The following is a 20,000-nucleotide window of genomic DNA, read 5'->3' on the forward strand; positions in this document are numbered from 1 at the left end:
AAAGTACTATATGTAGCTCTGAGATGTAGTACAGCATAAAGTACAATATGTAGCTCTGAGATGTAGTACAGCATAAAGTACTATATGTAGCTCTGAGATGTAGTACAGCATAAAGTACAATATGTACCTCTGAGATGTAGTGCAGTATAAAGTAAAACATGAACCTCTGAGATGTAGTACAGTATAAAGTACAACATGTACCTCTGAGATGTAGTACAGCATAAAGTACAACATGTACCTCTGAGATGTAGTACAGCATAAAGTACTATATGTACTTCTGAGATGTAGTACAGTATAAAGTACTATATGTACCTCTGAGATGTAGTACAGTATAAAGTACAATATGTACCTCTGAGGTGTAGCACAGTATAAAGTACAATATGTACCTCTGAGATGTAGTACAGTATAAAGTACAACATGTACCTCTGAGATGTAGTACAGTATAAAGTACTATATGTACCTCTGAGATGTAGTACAGTATAAAGTACTATATGTACCTCTGAGATGTATTACAGCATAAAGTACATGTACCTCTGAGATGTAGTACAGCATAAAGTACTACATGTACCTCTGAGATGAAGTACAGCATAAAGTACTATATGTACCTCTGAGATGTAGTACAGTATAAAGTACAACATGTACCTCTGAGATGTAGTACAGTATAAAGTACTATATGTACCTCTGAGATGTAGTACAGTATAAAGTACAACATGAACCTCTGAGATGTAGTACAGTATAAAGTACAACATGAACCTCTGAGATGTAGTACAGTATAAAGTAATATATGTACCTCTGAGATGTAGTACAGTATAAAGTACAACATGTACCTCTGAGATGTAGTACAGTATAAAGTACTATATGTAGCTCTGAGATGTAGTACAGTATAAAGTACATGTACCTCTGAGATGTAGTACAGTATAAAGTACAACATGTACCTCTGAGATGTAGTACAGTATAAAGTAATATATGTACCTCTGAGATGTAGTACAGTATAAAGTACAACATGTACCTCTGAGATGTAGTACAGTATAAAGTACTATATGTACCTCTGAGATGTAGTACAGTATAAAGTACAACATGAACCTCTGAGATGTAGTACAGTATAAAGTACAACATGTACCTCTGAGATGTAGTACAGTATAGAGTACTATATGTACCTCTGAGATGTAGTACAGTATAAAGTACAATATGGACCTCTGAGATGTAGTACAGTATAAAGTACAATATGAACCTCTGAGATGTACTACAGTATAAAGTACATGTACCTCTGATATGTAGTACAGTATAAAGTACAACATGTACCTCTGAGATGTAGTACAGTATAAAGTACAATATGTGCCTCTGAGATGTAGTGCAGTATAAAGTACTATATGTACCTCTGAGATGTAGTACAGTATAAAGTACAACATGTACCTCTGATATGTAGTACAGTATAAAGTACAACATGTACCTCTGAGATGTAGTACAGTATAAAGTAATATATGTACCTCTGAGATATAGTACAGTATAAAGTACAACATGTACCTCTGAGATGTACTACAGCATAAAGTACTATATGTACCTCTGAGATGTAGTACAGTATAAAGTACAATATGTACCTCTGAGATGTAGTACAGTATAAAGTACTATATGTACCTCTGATATGTAGTACAGTATAAAGTACAACATGTACCTCTGAGATGTAGTACAGCATAAAGTACAATATGTACCTCTGATATGTAGTACAGCATAAAGTACTATATGTACCTCTGAGATGTAGTACAGTATAAAGTACTATATGTACCTCTGAGATGTAGTACAGTATAAAGTACAACATGTACCTCTGAGATGTACTACAGTATAAAGTACATGTACCTCTGAGATGTAGTACAGTATAAAGTACAATATGTACCTCTGAGATGTAGTACAGTATAAAGTAATATATGTACCTCTGAGATGTAGTACAGTATAAAGTACAACATGTACCTCTGAGATGTACTATAGCATAAAGTACAATATGTACCTCTGAGATGTAGTGCAGTATAAAGTACTATATGTACCTCTGAGATGTAGTACAGTATAAAGTACAACATGTACCTCTGAGATGTAGTACAGTATAAAGTACTATATGTACCTCTGAGATGTAGTACAGTATAAAGTACAATATGGACCTCTGAGATGTAGTACAGTATAAAGTACAATATGAACCTCTGAGATGTACTACAGTATAAAGTACATGTACCTCTGATATGTAGTACAGTATAAAGTACAACATGTACCTCTGAGATGTAGTACAGTATAAAGTACAATATGTACCTCTGAGATGTAGTGCAGTATAAAGTACTATATGTACCTCTGAGATGTAGTACAGTATAAAGTACTCTGATATGTAGTACAGTATAAAGTACAACATGTACCTCTGAGATGTAGTACAGTATAAAGTAATATATGTACCTCTGAGATATAGTACAGTATAAAGTACAACATGTACCTCTGAGATGTACTACAGCATTAAGTACAACATGTACCTCTGAGATGTAGTACAGCATAAAGTACTATATGTACCTCTGAGATGTAGTACAGTATAAAGTACAATATGTACCTCTGAGATGTAGTACAGTATAAAGTACTATATGTACCTCTGATATGTAGTACAGTATAAAGTACAACATGTACCTCTGAGATGTAGTACAGCATAAAGTACAATATGTACCTCTGATATGTAGTACAGCATAAAGTACTATATGTACCTCTGAGATGTAGTACAGTATAAAGTACTATATGTACCTCTGAGATGTAGTACAGTATAAAGTACAACATGTACCTTTGAGATGTACTACAGTATAAAGTACATGTACCTCTGAGATGTAGTACAGTATAAAGTACAACATGTACCTCTGAGATGTAGTACAGTATAAAGTAATATATGTACCTCTGAGATGTAGTACAGTATAAAGTACAACATGTACCTCTGAGATGTACTATAGAATAAAGTACAATATGTACCTCTGAGATGTAGTGCAGTATAAAGTACTATATGTACCTCTGAGATGTAGTACAGTATAAAGTACAACATGTACCTCTGAGATGTAGTACAGTATAAAGTACTATATGTACCTCTGAGATGTAGTACAGTATAAAGTACTATATGTACCTCTGAGATGTATTACAGCATAAAGTACTATATGTACCTCTGAGATGTATTACAGCATGAAGTACATGTACCTCTGAGATGTAGTACAGCATAAAGTACTACATGTACCTCTGAGATGAAGTACAGCATAAAGTACTATATGTACCTCTGAGATGTAGTACAGTATAAAGTACAACATGTACCTCTGAGATGTAGTACAGTATAAAGTACTATATGTACCTCTGAGATGTAGTACAGTATAAAGTACAACATGAACCTCTGAGATGTAGTACAGTATAAAGTACAACATGTACCTCTGAGATGTAGTACAGTATAAAGTACTATATGTACCTCTGAGATGTAGTACAGTATAAAGTACAATATGGACCTCTGAGATGTAGTACAGTATAAAGTACAATATGAACCTCTGAGATGTACTACAGTATAAAGTACATGTACCTCTGAGATGTAGTACAGTATAAAGTACAACATGTACCTCTGAGATGTAGTACAGTATAAAGTAATATATGTACCTCTGAGATGTAGTACAGTATAAAGTACAACATGTACCTCTGAGATGTAGTACAGTATAAAGTACTATATGTACCTCTGAGATGTAGTACAGTATAAAGTACAACATGAACCTCTGAGATGTAGTACAGTATAAAGTACAACATGAACCTCTGAGATGTAGTACAGTATAAAGTACTATATGTACCTCTGAGATGTAGTACAGTATAAAGTACAATATGGACCTCTGAGATGTAGTACAGTATAAAGTACAATATGAACCTCTGAGATGTACTACAGTATAAAGTACATGTACCTCTGATATGTAGTACAGTATAAAGTACAACATGTACCTCTGAGATGTAGTACAGTATAAAGTACAATATGTACCTCTGAGATGTAGTGCAGTATAAAGTACTATATGTACCTCTGAGATGTAGTACAGTATAAAGTACAACATGTACCTCTGATATGTAGTACAGTATAAAGTACAACATGTACCTCTGAGATGTAGTACAGTATAAAGTAATATATGTACCTCTGAGATATAGTACAGTATAAAGTACAACATGTACCTCTGAGATGTACTACAGCATAAAGTACAACATGTACCTCTGAGATGTAGTACAGCATAAAGTACTATATGTACCTCTGAGATGTAGTACAGTATAAAGTACAATATGTACCTCTGAGATGTAGTACAGTATAAAGTACTATATGTACCTCTGATATGTAGTACAGTATAAAGTACAACATGTACCTCTGAGATGTAGTACAGCATAAAGTACAATATGTACCTCTGATATGTAGTACAGCATAAAGTACTATATGTACCTCTGAGATGTAGTACAGTATAAAGTACTATATGTACCTCTGAGATGTAGTACAGTATAAAGTACAACATGTACCTCTGAGATGTACTACAGTATAAAGTACATGTACCTCTGAGATGTAGTACAGTATAAAGTACAACATGTACCTCTGAGATGTAGTACAGTATGAAGTAATATATGTACCTCTGAGATGTAGTACAGTATAAAGTACAACATGTACCTCTGAGATGTACTATAGCATAAAGTACAATATGTACCTCTGAGATGTAGTGCAGTATAAAGTACTATATGTACCTCTGAGATGTAGTACAGTATAAAGTACAACATGTACCTCTGAGATGTAGTACAGTATAAAGTACTATATGTACCTCTGAGATGTAGTACAGTATAAAGTACAATATGGACCTCTGAGATGTAGTACAGTATAAAGTACAATATGAACCTCTGAGATGTACAACAGTATAAAGTACTATATGTACCTCTGAGATGTACTACAGTATAAAGCACTATATGTACCTCTGAGATGTAGTACAGTATAAAGTACTATATGTACCTGTGAGATGTAGTACAGTATAAAGTACAACATGTACCTCTGAGATGTAGTACAGTATAAAGTACTATATGTACCTCTGAGATGTAGTACAGTATAAAGTACAACATGAACCTCTGAGATGTACTACAGTATAAAGTACATGTACCTCTGAGATGTAGTACAGTATAAAGTACAACATGTACCTCTGAGATGTAGTACAGTATAAAGTACAACATGTACCTCTGAGATGTAGTACAGTATAAAGTACAACATGTACCTCTGAGATGTAGTACAGTATAAAGTACTATATGTACCTCTGAGATGTAGTACAGTATAAAGTACAACATGAACCTCTGAGATGTAGTACAGTATAAAGTACAACATGTACCTCTGAGATGTAGTACAGTATAAAGTACTATATGTACCTCTGAGATGTAGTACAGTATAAAGTACAATATGGACCTCTGAGATGTAGTACAGTATAAAGTACTATATGTACCTCTGATATGTAGTACAGCATAAAGTACAACATGTACCTCTGAGATGTAGTACAGCATAAAGTACAATATGTACCTCTGATATGTAGTACAGCATAAAGTACTATATGTACCTCTGAGATGTAGTACAGTATAAAGTACTATATGTACCTCTGAGATGTAGTACAGTATAAAGTACAACATGTACCTCTGAGATGTACTACAGTATAAAGTACATGTACCTCTGAGATGTAGTACAGTATAAAGTACAACATGTACCTCTGAGATGTAGTACAGTATAAAGTAATATATGTACCTCTGAGATGTAGTACAGTATAAAGTACAACATGTACCTCTGAGATGTACTATAGCATAAAGTACAATATGTACCTCTGAGATGTAGTGCAGTATAAAGTACTATATGTACCTCTGAGATGTAGTACAGTATAAAGTACAACATGTACCTCTGAGATGTAGTACAGTATAAAGTACTATATGTACCTCTGAGATGTAGTACAGTATAAAGTACAATATGGACCTCTGAGATGTAGTACAGTATAAAGTACAATATGAACCTCTGAGATGTACTACAGTATAAAGTACTATATGTACCTCTGAGATGTACTACAGTATAAAGCACTATATGTACCTCTGAGATGTAGTACAGTATAAAGTACTATATGTACCTCTGAGATGTAGTACAGTATAAAGTACAACATGTACCTCTGAGATGTAGTACAGTATAAAGTACTATATGTACCTCTGAGATGTAGTACAGTATAAAGTACAACATGAACCTCTGAGATGTACTACAGTATAAAGTACATGTACCTCTGAGATGTAGTACAGTATAAAGTACAACATGTACCTCTGAGATGTAGTACAGTATAAAGTAATATATGTACCTCTGAGATGTAGTACAGTATAAAGTACAACATGTACCTCTGAGATGTAGTACAGTATAAAGTACTATATGTACCTCTGAGATGTAGTACAGTATAAAGTACAACATGAACCTCTGAGATGTAGTACAGTATAAAGTACAACATGTACCTCTGAGATGTAGTACAGTATAAAGTACTATATGTACCTCTGAGATGTAGTACAGTATAAAGTACAATATGGACCTCTGAGATGTAGTACAGTATAAAGTACTATATGTACCTCTGATATGTAGTACAGTATAAAGTACAACATGTACCTCTGAGATGTAGTACAGCATAAAGTACAATATGTACCTCTGATATGTAGTACAGCATAAAGTACTATATGTACCTCTGAGATGTAGTACAGTATAAAGTACAATATGTACCTCTGATATGTAGTACAGCATAAAGTACTATATGTACCTCTGAGATGTAGTACAGTATAAAGTACAACATGTACCTCTGAGATGTACTACAGTATAAAGTACATGTACCTCTGAGATGTAGTACAGTATAAAGTACAACATGTACCTCTGAGATGTAGTACAGTATAAAGTAATATATGTACCTCTGAGATGTAGTACAGTATAAAGTACAACATGTACCTCTGAGATGTACTATAGCATAAAGTACAATATGTACCTCTGAGATGTAGTGCAGTATAAAGTACTATATGTACCTCTGAGATGTAGTACAGTATAAAGTACAACATGTACCTCTGAGATGTAGTACAGTATAAAGTACTATATGTACCTCTGAGATGTAGTACAGTATAAAGTACAATATGGACCTCTGAGATGTAGTACAGTATAAAGTACAATATGAACCTCTGAGATGTACTACAGTATAAAGTACTATATGTACCTCTGAGATGTACTACAGTATAAAGCACTATATGTACCTCTGAGATGTAGTACAGTATAAAGTACTATATGTACCTCTGAGATGTAGTACAGTATAAAGTACAACATGTACCTCTGAGATGTAGTACAGTATAAAGTACTATATGTACCTCTGAGATGTAGTACAGTATAAAGTACAACATGAACCTCTGAGATGTACTACAGTATAAAGTACATGTACCTCTGAGATGTAGTACAGTATAAAGTACAACATGTACCTCTGAGATGTAGTACAGTATAAAGTAATATATGTACCTCTGAGATGTAGTACAGTATAAAGTACAACATGTACCTCTGAGATGTAGTACAGTATAAAGTACTATATGTACCTCTGAGATGTAGTACAGTATAAAGTACAACATGAACCTCTGAGATGTAGTACAGTATAAAGTACAACATGTACCTCTGAGATGTAGTACAGTATAAAGTACTATATGTACCTCTGAGATGTAGTACAGTATAAAGTACAATATGGACCTCTGAGATGTAGTACAGTATAAAGTACAATATGAACCTCTGAGATGTACTACAGTATAAAGTACATGTACCTCTGATATGTAGTACAGTATAAAGTACAACATGTACCTCTGAGATGTAGTACAGTATAAAGTACAATATGTACCTCTGAGATGTAGTGCAGTATAAAGTACTATATGTACCTCTGAGATGTAGTACAGTATAAAGTACAACATGTACCTCTGATATGTAGTACAGTATAAAGTACAACATGTACCTCTGAGATGTAGTACAGTATAAAGTAATATATGTACCTCTGAGATATAGTACAGTATAAAGTACAACATGTACCTCTGAGATGTACTACAGCATAAAGTACAACATGTACCTCTGAGATGTAGTACAGCATAAAGTACTATATGTACCTCTGAGATGTAGTACAGTATAAAGTACAATATGTACCTCTGAGATGTAGTACAGTATAAAGTACTATATGTACCTCTGAGATGTAGTACAGTATAAAGTACAACATGTACCTCTGAGATGTAGTACAGCATAAAGTACAATATGTACCTCTGATATGTAGTACAGCATAAAGTACTATATGTACCTCTGAGATGTAGTACAGTATAAAGTACTATATGTACCTCTGAGATGTAGTACAGTATAAAGTACAACATGTACCTCTGAGATGTAGTACAGTATAAAGTACTATATGTACCTCTGAGATGTAGTACAGTATAAAGTACAACATGTACCTCTGATATGTAGTACAGCATAAAGTACTATATGTACCTCTGAGATGTAGTACAGTATAAAGTACTATATTTACCTCTGAGATGTAGTACAGTATAAAGTACAACATGTACCTCTGAGATGTAGTACAGCATAAAGTACTATATGTACCTCTGAGATGTAGTACAGTATAAAGTACAACATGTACCTCTGAGATGTAGTACAGTATAAAGTACAATATGTACCTCTGAGATGTAGTACAGTATAAAGTACAACATGAACCTCTGAGATGTAGTACAGTATAAAGTACAACATGTACCTCTGAGATGTAGTACAGTATAAAGTACTATATGTACCTCTGAGATGTAGTACAGTATAAAGTACAATATGTACCTCTGAGATGTAGTACAGTATAAAGTACTATATGTACCTCTGAGATGTAGTACAGTATAAAGTACAACATGTACCTCTGAGATGTAGTACAGTATAAAGTACAATATGTACCTCTGATATGTAGTACAGCATAAAGTACTATATGTACCTCTGAGATGTAGTACAGTATAAAGTACAACATGTACCTCTGAGATGTACTACAGTATAAAGTACATGTACCTCTGAGATGTAGTACAGTATAAAGTACAACATGTACCTCTGAGATGTAGTACAGTATAAAGTAATATATGTACCTCTGAGATGTAGTTCAGTATAAAGTACAACATGTACCTCTGAGATGTACTATAGCATAAAGTACAATATGTACCTCTGAGATGTAGTGCAGTATAAAGTACTATATGTACCTCTGAGATGTAGTACAGTATAAAGTACAACATGTACCTCTGAGATGTAGTACAGTATAAAGTACTATATGTACCTCTGAGATGTAGTACAGTATAAAGTACAATATGGACCTCTGAGATGTAGTACAGTATAAAGTACAATATGAACCTCTGAGATGTACTACAGTATAAAGTACTATATGTACCTCTGAGATGTACTACAGTATAAAGCACTATATGTACCTCTGAGATGTAGTACAGTATAAAGTACTATATGTACCTCTGAGATGTAGTACAGTATAAAGTACAACATGTACCTCTGAGATGTAGTACAGTATAAAGTACTATATGTACCTCTGAGATGTAGTACAGTATAAAGTACAACATGAACCTCTGAGATGTACTACAGTATAAAGTACATGTACCTCTGAGATGTAGTACAGTATAAAGTACAACATGTACCTCTGAGATGTAGTACAGTATAAAGTAATATATGTACCTCTGAGATGTAGTACAGTATAAAGTACAACATGTACCTCTGAGATGTAGTACAGTATAAAGTACTATATGTACCTCTGAGATGTAGTACAGTATAAAGTACAACATGAACCTCTGAGATGTAGTACAGTATAAAGTACAACATGTACCTCTGAGATGTAGTACAGTATAAAGTACTATATGTACCTCTGAGATGTAGTACAGTATAAAGTACAATATGGACCTCTGAGATGTAGTACAGTATAAAGTACAATATGAACCTCTGAGATGTACTACAGTATAAAGTACATGTACCTCTGATATGTAGTACAGTATAAAGTACAACATGTACCTCTGAGATGTAGTACAGTATAAAGTACAATATGTACCTCTGAGATGTAGTGCAGTATAAAGTACTATATGTACCTCTGAGATGTAGTACAGTATAAAGTACAACATGTACCTCTGATATGTAGTACAGTATAAAGTACAACATGTACCTCTGAGATGTAGTACAGTATAAAGTAATATATGTACCTCTGAGATATAGTACAGTATAAAGTACAACATGTACCTCTGAGATGTACTACAGCATAAAGTACAACATGTACCTCTGAGATGTAGTACAGCATAAAGTACTATATGTACCTCTGAGATGTAGTACAGTATAAAGTACAATATGTACCTCTGAGATGTAGTACAGTATAAAGTACTATATGTACCTCTGATATGTAGTACAGTATAAAGTACAACATGTACCTCTGAGATGTAGTACAGCATAAAGTACAATATGTACCTCTGATATGTAGTACAGCATAAAGTACTATATGTACCTCTGAGATGTAGTACAGTATAAAGTACTATATGTACCTCTGAGATGTAGTACAGTATAAAGTACAACATGTACCTCTGAGATGTAGTACAGTATAAAGTACTATATGTACCTCTGAGATGTAGTACAGTATAAAGTACAACATGTACCTCTGATATGTAGTACAGCATAAAGTACTATATGTACCTCTGAGATGTAGTACAGTATAAAGTACTATATTTACCTCTGAGATGTAGTACAGTATAAAGTACAACATGTACCTCTGAGATGTAGTACAGCATAAAGTACTATATGTACCTCTGAGATGTAGTACAGTATAAAGTACAACATGTACCTCTGAGATGTAGTACAGTATAAAGTACAATATGTACCTCTGAGATGTAGTACAGTATAAAGTACAACATGAACCTCTGAGATGTAGTACAGTATAAAGTACAACATGTACCTCTGAGATGTAGTACAGTATAAAGTACTATATGTACCTCTGAGATGTAGTACAGTATAAAGTACAATATGTACCTCTGAGATGTAGTACAGTATAAAGTACTATATGTACCTCTGAGATGTAGTACAGTATAAAGTACAACATGTACCTCTGAGATGTAGTACAGTATAAAGTACTATATGTACCTCTGAGATGTAGTACAGTATAAAGTACAACATGAACCTCTGAGATGTACTACAGTATAAAGTACATGTACCTCTGAGATGTAGTACAGTATAAAGTACAACATGTACCTCTGAGATGTAGTACAGTATAAAGTAATATATGTACCTCTGAGATGTAGTACAGTATAAAGTACAACATGTACCTCTGAGATGTAGTACAGTATAAAGTACTATATGTACCTCTGAGATGTAGTACAGTATAAAGTACAACATGAACCTCTGAGATGTAGTACAGTATAAAGTACAACATGTACCTCTGAGATGTAGTACAGTATAAAGTACTATATGTACCTCTGAGATGTAGTACAGTATAAAGTACAATATGGACCTCTGAGATGTAGTACAGTATAAAGTACAATATGAACCTCTGAGATGTACTACAGTATAAAGTACATGTACCTCTGATATGTAGTACAGTATAAAGTACAACATGTACCTCTGAGATGTAGTACAGTATAAAGTACAATATGTACCTCTGAGATGTAGTGCAGTATAAAGTACTATATGTACCTCTGAGATGTAGTACAGTATAAAGTACAACATGTACCTCTGATATGTAGTACAGTATAAAGTACAACATGTACCTCTGAGATGTAGTACAGTATAAAGTAATATATGTACCTCTGAGATATAGTACAGTATAAAGTACAACATGTACCTCTGAGATGTACTACAGCATAAAGTACAACATGTACCTCTGAGATGTAGTACAGCATAAAGTACTATATGTACCTCTGAGATGTAGTACAGTATAAAGTACAATATGTACCTCTGAGATGTAGTACAGTATAAAGTACTATATGTACCTCTGATATGTAGTACAGTATAAAGTACAACATGTACCTCTGAGATGTAGTACAGCATAAAGTACAATATGTACCTCTGATATGTAGTACAGCATAAAGTACTATATGTACCTCTGAGATGTAGTACAGTATAAAGTACTATATGTACCTCTGAGATGTAGTACAGTATAAAGTACAACATGTACCTCTGAGATGTAGTACAGTATAAAGTACTATATGTACCTCTGAGATGTAGTACAGTATAAAGTACAACATGTACCTCTGATATGTAGTACAGCATAAAGTACTATATGTACCTCTGAGATGTAGTACAGTATAAAGTACTATATTTACCTCTGAGATGTAGTACAGTATAAAGTACAACATGTACCTCTGAGATGTAGTACAGCATAAAGTACTATATGTACCTCTGAGATGTAGTACAGTATAAAGTACAACATGTACCTCTGAGATGTAGTACAGTATAAAGTACAATATGTACCTCTGAGATGTAGTACAGTATAAAGTACAACATGAACCTCTGAGATGTAGTACAGTATAAAGTACAACATGTACCTCTGAGATGTAGTACAGTATAAAGTACTATATGTACCTCTGAGATGTAGTACAGTATAAAGTACAATATGGACCTCTGAGATGTAGTACAGTATAAAGTACAATATGAACCTCTGAGATGTACTACAGTATAAAGTACATGTACCTCTGAGATGTAGTACAGTATTAAGTACAACATGTACCTTTGAGATGTAGTACAGTATAAAGTAATATATGTACCTCTGAGATGTAGTACAGTATAAAGTACAACATGTACCTCTGAGATGTACTACAGCATAAAGTACAATATGTACCTCTGAGATGTAGTGCAGTATAAAGTACAATATGTACCTCTGAGATGTAGTGCAGTATAAAGTACTATATGTACCTCTGAGATGTAGTACAGTATAAAGTACAACATGTACCTCTGAGATGTAGTACAGTATAAAGTACTATATGTACCTCTGAGATGTAGTACAGTATAAAGTACAACATGAACCTCTGAGATGTAGTACAGTATAAAGTACAACATGTACCTCTGAGATGTAGTACAGTATAAAGTACTATATGTACCTCTGAGATGTAGTACAGTATAAAGTACAATATGGACCTCTGAGATGTAGTACAGTATAAAGTACAATATGAACCTCTGAGATGTACTACAGTATAAAGTACATGTACCTCTGAGATGTAGTACAGTATAAAGTACTATATGTACCTCTGAGATGTAGTACAGTATAAAGTACAACATGTACCTCTGAGATGAAGTACAGCATAAAGTACTATATGTACCTCTGAGATGTAGTACAGTATAAAGTACTATATGTACCTCTGAGATGTAGTACAGTATAAAGTACAACATGAACCTCTGAGATGTAGTACAGTATAAAGTACAACATGTACCTCTGAGATGTAGTACAGTATAAAGTACTATATGTACCTCTGAGATGTAGTACAGTATAAAGTACAACATGTACCTCTGAGATGTAGTACAGTATAAAGTAATATATGTACCTCTGAGATGTAGTACAGTATAAAGTACAACATGTACCTCTGAGATGTACTACAGCATAAAGTACAACATGTACCTCTGAGATGTAGTACAGTATAAAGTACAACATGTACCTCTGAGATGTAGTACAGTATAAAGTACAATATGAACCTCTGAGATGTAGTACAGTATAAAGTACTATATGTACCTCTGAGATGTAGTACAGCATAAAGTACAATATGAACCTCTGAGATGTAGTACAGTATAAAGTACAACATGTACCTCTGAGATGTAGTACAGTATAAAGTACAACATGAACCTCTGAGATGTAGTACAGTATAAAGTACAATATGAACCTCTGAGATGTAGTACAGTATAAAGTACAACATGTACCTCTGAGATGTAGTACAGTATAAAGTACTATATGTACCTCTGAGATGTAGTACAGTATAAAGTACAATATGAACCTCTGAGATGTAGTACAGTATAAAGTACAACATGTACCTCTGAGATGTAGTACAGTATAAAGTACAACATGAACCTCTGAGATGTAGTACAGTATAAAGTACAACATGTACCTCTGAGATGTAGTACAGTATAAAGTACAACATGAACCTCTGAGATGTAGTACAGTATAAAGTACAACATGTACCTCTGAGATGTAGTACAGTATAAAGTACAATATGAACCTCTGAGATGTAGTACAGTATAAAGTACAATATGAACCTCTGAGATGTAGTACAGTATAAAGTACAACATGTACCTCTGAGATGTAGTACAGTATAAAGTACAATATGAACCTCTGAGATGTAGTACAGTATAAAGTACAACATGAACCTCTGAGATGTAGTACAGTATAAAGTACAACATGTACCTCTGAGATGTAGTACAGTATAAAGTACAATATGAACCTCTGAGATGTAGTACAGTATAAAGTACAATATGAACCTCTGAGATGTAGTACAGTATAAAGTACAACATGTACCTCTGAGATGTAGTACAGTATAAAGTACTATATGTACCTCTGAGATGTAGTACAGTATAAAGTACAACATGAACCTCTGAGATGTAGTACAGTATAAAGTACAATATGAACCTCTGAGATGTAGTACAGTATAAAGTACTATATGTACCTCTGAGATGTAGTACAGTATAAAGTACAATATGAACCTCTGAGATGTAGTACAGTATAAAGTACATGTACCTCTGAGATGTAGTACAGTATAAAGTACATGTACCTCTGAGATGTAGTACAGTATAAAGTAATATATGTACCTCTGAGATGTAGTACAGTATAAAGTACAACATGTACCTCTGAGATGTACTACAGCATAAAGTACAACATGTACCTCTGAGATGTAGTACAGTATAAAGTACAACATGTACCTCTGAGATGTACTACAGCATAAAGTACAACATGTACCTCTGAGATGTAGTACAGTATAAAGTACTATATGTACCTCTGAGATGTAGTGGAGGAGTAGGAAGTAGCAGAACATGGAGATACTAATAGATACTACTACTTTAGGACAGTACTTGTGTATTGAATGTACTTGGTTCCTCTCAGAATCAGATGAAGAGTACAGTGATGATGATGATATGAGCTGGAAGGTGCGGCGCTCCTCCATCAAGTGTCTGGAGACGCTGATCAACACTCGCCGTGACCTCCTCCTCTTCTTCTACTCCTCCATCTGTCCGGCTCTGCTCGCTCAGTTCAAGGAGCGCGAGGAGAACGTGAGGGCCGACGTCTTCGCTGCCTTTTCGGCGCTGCTGAGACAAACGCGGGCGGGATCGAGTCGCCGGGGCCTCATGGCGTCCTCGGAGTCAACGGTGAGCAGAGAGGAAGACGAGGAGGAGGAGCCAGGAGTCGTCATGCTGAAGAAACAGGTACAGGAGGGTTGAAGTATATATATATATATACTGTATATAAAGTCAAAGATAAGTACAATAGAAACGTGTGTGTGTGTGTGTGTGTGTGTGTGTGTGTCCAGGTACCTGTGATAGTGAAGGCTCTCCACAGACAGCTGAAGGAGAAGAGCATCAAATCCCGACAGGGCTGCTTCAGCCTGCTCACTGAGCTGAGTCACACTGTTCCTGGAGCTCTGGAGACGCACATACCTGCTCTGATACCTGGTACACACACACACACACACACACACACACACACACACACACACACACACACACACACACACACACACACACACACACACACAGAGTTGATGCATTTTCTCGTCACTCTTCTCTTATTTTTATCTCCTCCCTCCCTTCTTCCTTGTCCCTGCTACCTCTCTCCTCCCACCTCCCTCCTTCCTTCCTCCTCTCTCCTCTCTCCTCCCCCCCTCCATCCCTCCCTCCCATCCTCTCTTCTCCTCCCTCCTCTCTCCTCCTTCCTCCCTCCCCCAGGCATCGTCTTCTCCCTGACAGACCGGTCCACCTCCTCCACCATGAGGATCGATGCTCTCTCCTTCTTCCATGTGCTCCTCCTCTCTCACCCTCCTCAAGCCTTTCAGTCACACATGCAGGTTCTTTAAGGCTTCATGTGAATAGAAGTAAACAGCCGTATCGCTTCCTACGCTCTCCGCCTGCCACTGGTCTCACTGACGGCTCACTATCCATCACAGCCGTCTGTTTTATACCTCTCTACCTGTCTGTCTGTCTGTCTGTCTGTCTGTCTGTCTCTCTACCTGTCTGTCTACCTGTCTGTCTGTCTGTCTGTCTGTCTGTCTCTCTACCTGTCTGTCTGTCTGTCTGTCTGTCTGTCTGTCTCTCTACCTGTCTGTCTGTCTGTCTGTCTGTCTACCATCCGTCTAGTCCATCATTCAAAACTTTACTTAAGTCAAAGTATTAGCATGAAAATATAGTTAAAGCACCAAAAGTTAAAGCACTAATTCTGCAGAATAATATATATATATATATATATATTATGTTATTGTTGCATTAATGTGTTCATCACTTTGAAGATGGAGCTCATGTTAGTCACTTTATATACTGCTGGTAGTTTAATCATCATTTATTAGTTGGCTGATAATCTAAATCTGTAAAGTAACTAAAGTTATGATATAATGTAGTGGAGTAGAAGTGTAAAGTATGGTTAAATATAAATGACTCTCGTAAAGTAACAGCTGATCTGACTTCTTCTTCTGGTCTCTGCAGGTTCTGCTGCCCCCGGTGGTGGCCTGTGTGGAGGACTCCTTCTATAAGATCACCTCGGAGGCTCTGCTCGTCGCCCAGCAGCTGGTCAGAGTGACGAGGCCGCCGGGACAGAGCGCCACCGCGGCGGGATTCGACCCCAGACCGTTCGTCAGGGAGGTGTGAGGCTCTCTGCTCTCTGTGTTTAACTCACTGGTTTTATTGTTCTCATTAATATGAAAGCAGAGTGATGATAAACTGTCGTCGTTATCAAAACACAGAAGAAGAGAACACGTTGGTGACAGACACACATTCACCATGAAGTGCTTTCACTTTTACTCATCGGAGAATTAGTCCGGCGCCGGTCGTTTGGGGCGTCATGACGGGATACAGAAATATTCACGGAATTAACGAGAATAATATGGAAGCACTACGGTCACCTGCTCAGGCTGCATTACAGTAGTTATTAAGTTATAAGTAGCACAAATACATAAATCCATTAACTTGTAAAATACATAGTGAGATTAGCTAGTGGAGGGCCGTGTGCAAAGGACTGCTCATCTATGAACACATGAATAAAGATGAATAATGAATGGGAATAGATGAATCAAGCTGAATACAGAGCAGCTAACTATTCATTGAAAGGCATCGTTTTGCTTTTTATGTGTAATTTACTATTTAAAGATTTTTTATTGAAATTGTGCAATATTCCCAATAATGCTGAGCTTCACTTACCCGGTAAATATTGCGGCTCTATGCAACATGACGCCTGATTGATCAGCTGAAGGACCAACGAGCATCTGATGATTTCATTTCAAACGTCAAAAGATGCGTAATATGAATGTACATGTTGATAACTGTAGTTGTGAAGCTGCTGTGATATAAACCTCAAGCAGACATCTGCAGCTTTATGTTCAGTAATCAACGCTGTGGCTGCAGGTATCTTTGAATAAACTTTATTGAAACTGTCTGTGTCATCACATAAATGACCCAGAGAAGAAGTCACACGGTGTCTCCCCCCCCCCCCCCAGGTGTTTCCCGTCACCTTGAAGAGGCTGAAAGCCACCGACATCGACCAGGAAGTGAAGGAGAGGGCCATTTCCTGTATGGGTCACCTGGTGTGTCACCTGGGCGACCACCTGGGGGCGGAGCTTCAGGGTGTGCTGTTGATCTTCCTGGAGAGGCTGAAGAATGAGATCACGAGACTCACAGCCGTCCGGAGCATCACGCTCATCTCTGCTTCACCGCTGAAGGTTCAGGAACCATCTCTCTGATCGATCAGTACTTGAGTATTACTAGTGGTGTAGTACTTCCACAGTGTGGTATTAGTACTTGTACTTGCAGTAAAGGATGTGAGTACTTCCTCTTCTCGTCCAGGTCGACTTGTCGTCCATCCTCCCGGAGACTCTGTCTGTTTTGGGGTCTTTCTTGAGGAAGAACCAGCGAGCCCTGAAGCTCGCCACGCTGGCCTGTCTGACCGCTCTGGTCACGCACCACGCCGCCGGAATCAAACCCGCGGCGCTGGAGCCCGTCCTGAGCGAGCTCCCTGCTCTGGTGGACGAGAGCGACATGCACGTGTCACAGGTAGATCTGAATCTATGAATGTGTTATGACACAATAATCCAGCTTCAGTGTTATCAATCAGTTCATCAGTGTTTAAGGTTTGAGACTAAATGAAACGTTTTCATCATCTTCAGTCCTGCTGACCTGAGGTCACATCTCCTCAAACATCTTTCTCCTCCTCTCCTCCTCTCCTCCTCCTCTCCTCCTCTCCTTCTCCTCTCCTCCTCTGACATGTGTCATGTCGCCGAGGTGTCCGTCTCCTTGCTGACCTCCTTGTCCAGAGCCTGCGTCTCCTCCTCTCCTCCTCCTCTCCTCTAACATGTGTCATGTCTCCTAGGTGTCCGTCTCCTTGCTGACCTCCTTGTCCAGGGCCTGCTCCTCCTCCCTGGCTAAGATCAGCTCCTCCGTGCTGCCGTGCGTCTTCAGACTGGTCCACTCTCCTCTCCTTCAGGGAGGAGCTCTGGCAGCCATACTGGACCTCCTTCAGGCTCTGGTTCTGTCCAAAAGCAGTAACCTGGGCTACAGGTGAGACATGTGGGTCAGACTAAGGTTTCTTTATCTGTTGATATGAATCTGATATTTTATATTTGTGTTTAAAGAAGTTCTAAAGATGAGAGTTTCCCTCAGACTTCTGTATTTATCAACATGAAGAGTCTGTAAAAGATGAAACAGCTTTAATCCATAAAGACTTTGATGACGAATGTTAGTGATGATTGTAGAAACCACCAAAGTTTTTCTCTTGTTTTCAGGTCCATCAACTCGTATTTAATAAAGTTATTTGTTTTGTTTTCATATTTAAAGAGTTTTGACTGATTTCATGCAGAACATCTCTCCTCCTTCCTCCTCCCCTCTCTCCTCCTCTCCTCCTCTCCTCCTCTCCTCCTCCTCTCCTCCTGCCTTCCTCCTCTCTCCTCTCCCCCTGTCTTCCTCCTCTCCTCCTCCTCTCTTGTCCTCCTCTCAGTCAGTTGCTGAAGTCCCTCACAGACCCGTTCCACAGCTCCCAGTCCTCCCTGATCCACAGACAGTCGTACCAGTCTGTAGCTCGTTGTGTAGCGGCTCTGTCCTCCTCCTGCCCCTCAGAGACACCGGCCACGGTGGCCGGACTCCTGCAGGAGGTGCGTGGGAGTTTGTTCACAGGTGATGGACAACACCACCTGGATCAGTTTCACTGTATCTCCTCTCTCCTCAGGTGAAGAATCCTGGTTCTCCTGAGTCTGCTCGAGTCCTGGCTCTGTTGTGTCTGGGGGAGGTGGGGAGGAGCGGCAGCCTGGGAGGAAGTAAGGAGGTGCAGGGAGTCCTCCTGGAGGCCATCTCCTCCACCAACGAGGAGGTGAGACAGACACATAAAGTATAATGGGTGTAACATGGCTCTGACAGGTGTGATGTTCTCTCTGACCTGGTGAGTGCTCATTGGTTGAAGGGGAACCGGACTGTGAACACTTTGTGGTTTCAGGTGAAGACGGCAGCGTCCTGCGCGTTAGGCAGCATGGCGGTCGGCAGCCTGAACGACTACCTGCCCTTCCTGCTGAAGGAGATCTCCTCCCAGCCGAGGAGACAGTACCTCCTGCTGCACTCCCTCAAGGAGGTCATCAGGTGTGTTCTCAGCGTTACCGCCTTCTTTATCTCCTCATGTCTTCCATCTTGAGGAAGATGAAATTAGTCTGTTTAAAAGAAGTGGACGTAGTCGTCGTGTCGTCTCTCGTTGGTTTGTGACGTTTTGAAGCCTCGAGTTCGGTGA

The 20,000-nt window shown here is 37.5% G+C and overlaps 1 protein-coding gene across 2 annotated transcripts in view; it reads left to right on the forward strand.

The window, feature by feature from the left end:
- Positions 1-20,000, forward strand: part of cand2 (cullin-associated and neddylation-dissociated 2 (putative)) — a 33,372-nt gene that overhangs the window by 4,812 nt on the left and 8,560 nt on the right. For both annotated transcript variants that reach the window (XM_076083506.1, XM_076083505.1), the window contains 10 exons: positions 15,135-15,454; positions 15,559-15,700; positions 15,974-16,092; positions 16,724-16,879; positions 17,731-17,952; positions 18,077-18,283; positions 18,600-18,787; positions 19,224-19,377; positions 19,452-19,592; positions 19,716-19,855. In XM_076083506.1, coding sequence (XP_075939621.1) covers positions 15,135-15,454; positions 15,559-15,700; positions 15,974-16,092; positions 16,724-16,879; positions 17,731-17,952; positions 18,077-18,283; positions 18,600-18,787; positions 19,224-19,377; positions 19,452-19,592; positions 19,716-19,855 — 1,789 coding nt within the window. The remainder of the gene's footprint in view (positions 1-15,134; positions 15,455-15,558; positions 15,701-15,973; positions 16,093-16,723; positions 16,880-17,730; positions 17,953-18,076; positions 18,284-18,599; positions 18,788-19,223; positions 19,378-19,451; positions 19,593-19,715; positions 19,856-20,000) is intronic.

The sequence above is a fragment of the Anarhichas minor genome, unplaced genomic scaffold (genome assembly GCF_050575085.1).
Source record: "Anarhichas minor isolate MPS153535 unplaced genomic scaffold, ASM5057508v1 ptg000135l, whole genome shotgun sequence".
Taxonomy (NCBI): domain Eukaryota; kingdom Metazoa; phylum Chordata; class Actinopteri; order Perciformes; family Anarhichadidae; genus Anarhichas; species Anarhichas minor.